This window comes from Engraulis encrasicolus, chromosome 22, assembly GCF_034702125.1.
Source record: "Engraulis encrasicolus isolate BLACKSEA-1 chromosome 22, IST_EnEncr_1.0, whole genome shotgun sequence".
Lineage (NCBI taxonomy): Eukaryota > Metazoa > Chordata > Actinopteri > Clupeiformes > Engraulidae > Engraulis > Engraulis encrasicolus.
Window position 1 is genome coordinate 3538815 of NC_085878.1, and position 7500 is coordinate 3546314.

At 46.1% G+C, this 7500-nt stretch overlaps 1 protein-coding gene across 1 annotated transcript in view; it reads left to right on the forward strand.

Moving 5' to 3' along the window:
- Positions 1 to 7500, forward strand: part of mtss1lb (MTSS I-BAR domain containing 2b) — a 183532-nt gene that overhangs the window by 144877 nt on the left and 31155 nt on the right. The window contains exons 5-6 of the mRNA XM_063189164.1: positions 434 to 525; positions 2984 to 3058. Of these exons, the coding sequence (XP_063045234.1) occupies positions 434 to 525; positions 2984 to 3058 (167 nt within the window). The remainder of the gene's footprint in view (positions 1 to 433; positions 526 to 2983; positions 3059 to 7500) is intronic.

Consider the following 7500-nt stretch of genomic DNA (forward strand, 5'->3'; position numbering starts at 1 on the left):
GCTGTCGCCGCTTGTCGCCGAACCGCGTCATAGAAAGTTGAAAAGATTTCAACTTCAAATTGTCGCGCTCGTCGCGCAAATCGCTTTAGTCTCCAGAATCGCTTTTGTCGCGCGACTCAATACTATCATTCATGGGGGGTACTACCGTTTATGTTCAGACCATTACATTACAAGTAGTACATTGATATTGAAGAATGTACTAGGTCTTGATAACATTATACTGAAGCATCCAGAAACTATACTGTATGTCTGTATCATCTCATCAGGGATTGAATTATGTTAACCTCATTACAAATGTCTTTCTTTCTTTCTGTCTCTGTCTCTGTCTGTCTGTCTGTCTCTCTGTCTCTGTCTCTGTCTCTGTCTCTCTCTCTCTCTCTCTCTCTCTCTCTCTCTCTCTCTCTCTCTCTCTCTCTCTCTCTCTCTCTCTCAGTGCTCTGATGGAGAGCCTGATCACACCCCTCCAGGACCGCATAGAGGACTGGAAGAAGACAGCCAACCAGCTGGACAAGGACCATGCCAAAGGTGAGACACTGTTACCAATGCTCACACAGATGTCCGGTTGGGGGTCATCCCTATGTTCCCCGGGTCCTACGCATATTCCTGAGGTCCTATGTTCCCAGCTACCGGGAAACTTAGAACCCTTTTTTCAAAAAAAGGGTTCTATGTTCCCCACTGCTTCAGAGTAGACTGCTGCCGCATGGCGAGTGCGGGTTGTTGCTAGGGTTAGGGTTAGGGTTAGGGTTAGGATTAAGCTGCCACTGTGCGCAAACTTGACATGAAATACGCATGGCAACCGTTCGTGCAAGAAATATTATACTATACGCATCCTGGGCTTAATCCCCTTGTCAGATACAATGCGGGGAACATAGGACCCTTTTTTAGAAAAGGACCGTTTTTTAGAAAAAGGGTCCTTAGTTACCCGGCCCATACAAAGACCGGGGAACATAGGACCCGGGGAACATAGGTACAGTATGCTCCCCACACACAGATGCCTGGTTGTTGTAGCTGCAAGTTGAAAGTGAAGATTGTGCACTCCCAGGAAATGTGCAGGACAAAAGCTGACTGTAGTTATTATAGAGAGCAACAAAAAAAGGATTTTAAATATGCGGAGTGCGGACTCCTCTCTCCGAAAACTACTGTTGCTGCATCAAAATACAGTAGGAGCTGTTGGTTTTGCTCCATGTTGTTCTTCACTGCAACATGACTGCTCCTTGCAATAATCCAACCTGAAACACATTGGGAGTAGGGCTGCACAATATCAGAAACAAATCGATACTCGATAACATCATGCATTACCTCGATAACAATATTTAAACGATATTAAAAAATATAGTGTCACTAATTTGTTGGTCTGTGTGGGGCTTCTTGTGCATTTTTTGACATTCAGCTAGTCATTGGACTGCACAGAAACGTTTTACTTGTTAGTTATTCTCAGTCATACTAATGACATAGCATCTATACTCAGTCATACCAATGACATCATACTAATGACATAGTCTCTATACTCAGTCATACCAATGACATCATACTAATGACATAGCCTCTATACTCAGTCATACCAATGACGTAGCCCCTATACTCAGTCATGCTAATGACATCATACTCATGACGTAGCCTCTATACTCAGTCATACTAATGACGTAGCATCTATACTCAGTCATACCAATGACGTAGCCCCTATACTCAGTCATGCTAATGACATCATACTCATGACGTAGCCTCTATACTCAGTCATACTAATGACGTAGCATCTATATTGAGTCATACTAATGACATAGCATCTATACTCAGTCATTCTAATGGCATACTGTACCCTCAATACTCAGTCATACCAATGACATCATACTCATGACGTATCCTCTATACTCTATACGCATCTATATCCAGTCACACTAATGATGTAGGCCAGGGGTTCCCAAACTTTCCTCCCTGTGCACCCCCTTGTACATTTCAATGTGATTCGCGCACCCCCAAAGCGAATGTGTTGGTGTGCTGATGGCCACTTAAGTATGGTTTCACTGCACAAATCATCACAAATTATGCAAAGTAATTTGAGGTACCTGTAGCCTCATTTCCAACAGAACTGATGTTTCTTCAAGCACACAATTCACCATACAATTAAAAACTACTTGTTTTTCATTAATGCTAAATAAAACACACATATCCGCCATTGTCCAATTCAGCTTGCGCACCCCCTTGTAGCAGGCCACGCACCCCCAGGGGTGCACGCACCCCAGTTTGGGAAACCCTGATGTAGCCTATATACCACAAGTCATCTACCCAAGAAGCAGATGCCGCAGTCCAGATCCACAACAGTAGCATACAGTGCACTACACTCTATAATTTCACTACCATTGTAGCTTAGCAACACAGATAAGGGGACTTACTTACAACACTGCAGCATCCTCAGCCAGCCCAGCACCCCCCCCACACACTTGCTGTCAGTCTCCCTGCCTGGCTGGCTGGGTGCATTTCAATATGTTCCTCTAGTTGTTTCCTCCTCCTGCCTATGACCTAATTTCTTGGTTCTCAGTTCTCACCCCTCCTCCTGTGCAGAAGACATTAAGGTTTCCCCGCTATCAAGCAGCTCAGAATGAAGAATTCTTTTTGGGGTTTTTCCCTCATCCAACAATCTGATTGCAAATGAGAGTGTAACTTCTGGATAGCAAGATATCAAATCAAAATGGCCTCGTATTGTTGAGATTCTGTCAGTAATGTCGACTGGTGAAAATGACCAGGGGAATTAATTGAACATCAGCCACTGCATGTCTGTCTGCTCGCTATCTGAGAAGAGATGCCACTTCACTATCCATAGACTATGACTTTTTATGCTTCTGGATCTAACTCTCTCTCTCTTTCTCTCTCTCTCTCTCTCTCTCTCTCTCTCTCTCTCTCTCTCTCTCTCTCGCTCTCGCTCTCTCTCTCTCTCTCTCTCTCTCTCTCTCTCTCTCTCTCTCCTCTATTTCTCTCTGTAACGCAGAGTACAAGCGCTCTCGTCACGAGATCAAGAAAAAGTCCTCTGACACCATGAAACTGCAGAAGAAGGCCCGCAAAGGTAAGAAATCCCTTTCTCTCTCGTTCCCTCCTCTTCTCTTCCTTTGTCTTCCTGTCAGTCTAATATGACTGGGATTGGTCGGCTGCTGCAAAAGCAACATGGCTGCCATGCCGGCGTGCTGTGCTGTGCCGCTCCACCACAGACTATGCTGCTGCTGCTGCTGCTGCTGCGTGTTGCAGTAATGACAGCACAGCAGTGAGATGTGGTGAGGTAGTGGTGCGACGTGATGGAGTGATGATGTGTAGTGTGGTGTGGTGTGTGTAGTGCGGTGTGGTGTAGTGTGTGGTGTGGTGTGGTGCGATGCAATGGAGTGATGGTGTGGTGTGTAGTGCGGTGTGGTGTGGTGCGATGCAATGGAGTGATGGTGTGGTGTGTAGTGCGGTGTAGTGTGTGGTGTGGTGTGGTGCGATGCGATGGGAGTGATGGTGTGTGGTGTGGTGTGGTGTGATGGAGTGATGGGGTGTGGTGCGGTGTGGTGAGCTGTGTGTTACCATGACAGCAGCAGAACCTGAGACGAGGTGTTATATAAGTCTCCACCGGCAGCACCCACTCTCACCACTAGCACCAACACCAACTGCCCCCCACCCCCACTCCTACCTTTCCCTTTTCTCAGACACAGTCATGGTAGAGAGGAGACATGCCAAGGTCATATCCTCAAGATGTAATGGCATCCTTTCTTCTTCAGCTGAAAAAGAGCTGGATTCTGACTGCTATACACCCCCCCCCACCCCCCCACCATTAATCAGTTTCATCTTTTGATGGTTACGATGGACATCTTAGACAGCGCTAGGCCCCACATGCAGTCTGAGTCTTATTTTCTCCCTCCGAAGAAGAGACAGGGATCAAGATGGCCAGACATAAGACAGGAGAGATAGAGGGAGAGAGATTGATAGAGAGAGAGAGAGATAGAGATTGATGGAGAGAAATATAGCGCTAGGGAGAGGGGCAGAGAGAGAAACAGAAGGAATGTGCTGAATATGTGTCACGAGGAAGAAGAAGAAGAGGAGCCTCCTTCATACAAACCCATCCAACAGCACCCTCTGCTGGTGAAAGTGGGGAAGAGCAGGCTGGGTTTTCATTCGACAGCCTGTCATGGCATGTGGCGTGGAGGCAGCCAATAATCTTAGCTGCTGAATGGGGGTTATAATCCAGCAGTGTTACTAGGAAGACTGTTGCTGTAGCGCAGAGAGAAAAGAAGAGAAGAGAAGAGAAGAGAAGAGAAGAGAAGAGAAGAGAAGAGAAGAGAAGAGAAGAGAAGAGAAGAGAAGAGAAGAGAAGAGAAGAGAAGGAGGATGCGGATGCGGATGCGGATGCGGATGCGGATGCGGATGTTTCCTTCCTTCCGGGGGGAAACTGGGCTGACTGGATGGATGGATGCTTGATGTTTGTATGTGTGTGTTTGTGTGCGTGTTTGTGTGCGTGTGTGTGTGCGCGTGTGCGTGTGTGTGTGTGTGTGTGTGTGTGTGTGTATGTGTGTGTGTGTGTGTGTGTGTGTCACTGCAGCGTGTAATTGATGTGCCAGCACACATGTGCTCTTACTCCAGGATATGTTTTACACTTTGAATGCAAACATGCACAAACAGAGACACACAGACACACAGACAAACACACACACACACACACACACACACACACACACACAGACACACACACAAACACACACACACACTGTACCCAGGCATGGGCATGTGTGTGTTGACATACACGTAAACAGACATACACACACACACACACACACACACACACACACACACACACACACACACACACACACACACACACACACACACACACACACACACACACACACACACACACACACGTGCAAACACACAAACACACACACACACACACACACCACCTATTGACAATGTTTGTCACCTATTGACATATGTTTGTGCCCTTAAACTAAGTAGTGTTTTACAGGGATTTGTAAATCATTTTCAGATCCAAGGAACAGCAACGATGGCCAAAAATGATGACTGACACACTTGCACATTATATCCATTCTGCAAATCGTGCTGTTTATTTCTCTGACCAAGCTTCTATATTTTGAAACTAATACTGGACCGGGTTTCTCGACAGTGTCGTTGCTAACCAAGTTAGCAACTTTACTTGGTTGCAACGCAATTTCCCATAGGCAGCTTACTACAGTGGGCAGTCATGGGTGAGCGGTTAGGGCGTCAGACTTGCATCCCAGAGGTTGCCGGTTCGACTCCCGACCCGCCAGGTTGGTGGGGGGAGTAATCAACCAGTGCTCTCCCCCATCCTCCTCCATGACTGAGGTACCCTGAGCATGGTACCGTCCCACCGCACTGCTCCCCATGGGGCGCCACTGAGGGCTGCCCCCTTGCACGGGTGAGGCATAAATGCAATTTCGTTGTGTGCAGTGTGCAGTGTTCACTTGTGTGCTGTGGAGTGCTGTGTCACAATGACAATGGGAGTTGGAGTTTCCCAATGGGCTTTACTAAGTTGCTAACTAGTTAGCAACAACACTGTCGAGAAACAGGGTCCTGATCTTTTGGTTACTGCTTTGTGTACTTGGCTGTTCAGTTCAGATCTCTGAGTTGCATACGTTTGAGGTATTGGTTTGTTTTTTGTTGCTGTTTGGTTGCTGCAGCGTTCCCGCTCCTAACTGTCCTCAAAACATTTTTGGCTGTGGATTGAGCTGCGATTGGCTTCCTTTGTACTAACCCTAACATGAAGCTCTTCTCTCTCTCTCTCTCTCTCTCTCTCTCTCTCTCTCTCTCTCTCTCTCTCTCTCTCTCTCTCTCTCTCTCTCTCTCTCTCTCTCTCTCTCTCTCTCTCTCTCCCTCCCTCTCTCTCTCTCTCTCTCTCTCTCCTGTATCTTTGTGTTTGTCTGTCCATCTTTTTCTCTTTTCTGACTATGGCCTGCCTCCTTCTTCTCTATCTGTCCCCTATTGTTTTATTTGCATTTCTCTCTGCCTTTTCTCTCACTCCCTATCCCCAATTCAACCTCACCCTCTTTCTGTTTTTTTGTTTTATGTCCTATCCTTTCTCGCTTGGTCTTTCTCTCTCTCTCTCTCTCTCTCTCTCTCTCTCTCTCTCTCTCTCCCTCTCTCTCTCTCTCTCTCTCTCTCTCTCTCTCTCTCTCTCTCTCTCTCTCTCTCTCTCTGCATTCTGTCTATCCCCTGTAGAACTGCAGGGTAAGTACATGACGTTGCCTTCCCCCACTACTCTGCTGTGCTTTGAGATCACCCTTCCGATCTCTGCTTGCTATACCTTTTTCTCCTCTCCTCCTCCTCATCCCTCTCTCCCTCTCTCCCTCTCCATCTCTTTCCACCCCTCTCTCACGCCCCATTCTCGACTCTTGACCTCTGAACTCCTTCAGACAGTTTAGTCTAGCTACACTCCACATGACCTCATCTGTACCGCATGCCAAGATCAATGTATGCCACGTGGTACTGCATGTGTGTGGAAAGACGGTGTGCGTGCGTGCATGTGTGTGTGAAGACGGTGTGCGTGCGTGCGTGCGTGCGTGCGTGCGTGCGTGCGTGTGTTTGTGTGTTTGTGTGCGTGCGTGTGTGTGTGTGTGCGTGTGTGTGTGTGTGTGTGTGTGAGAGAGAGAGAGAGAGAGAGAGAGAGAGAGAGAGAGAGAGAGAGCTACTTATAGATATATCTGTGTGTATATAGACACAGGAAAAGAATACAGATTACAGTGGGCACACCACACATGAGGGTAAACACTCTTTCTGGGTGTCCTTTCATTCACCTCAAGGGAATTATCCATCACCAATGTCTTCTGGGAAATCAATTTTTCACAGGCTACTCACACAACTGTAAAAGAAAGAGATATTTTTGTAACAGCAACACAGCCATAATCACAGCAGCTTTATCCGAGAGAGAGAGAGAGAGAGAGAGAGAGAGAGAGAGAGAGAGAGAGAGAGAGAGAGAGAGAGAGAGAGAGAGAGAGAGAGAGAGAGAGAGAGAGAATGATTGGTTTATTAATTCCTATTGGTTTTGTTCATCACATAAAGTGAAAATTAGCCAGTGACAGAATGCCGATGCATCATGACATGTGATAGAATTGATCAAAGAATCCATTGTGCTACAAGCAAGCATCCTCACAAATTCAGATTCAGTCGTCCCTTTTTGGGTAGGCCAAATAGCTAAATATTTCAATGGCAAAAATCAATTCAAATCAAATAGGAGACATAGACAGGTCCACAGAACATTCACAGAACATTGAGAAATACAAATATGTGGGGTAGGCCTACAGTATGCCACTTGTCTTCAGTTGCATATCTCATAGTCTCACAATTTCAGTTTTTTTTTTAATTTGTTTATTTGTTGGATCCCCATTAGCTGTGGCAATGCCATATCTGGAAATCATAAAAAAAATAATACAATAACATAGGCTACAAGCAAAATACATTCAAATTACACAATTTAATACAGCCTGCTAATAAATATAAATATAT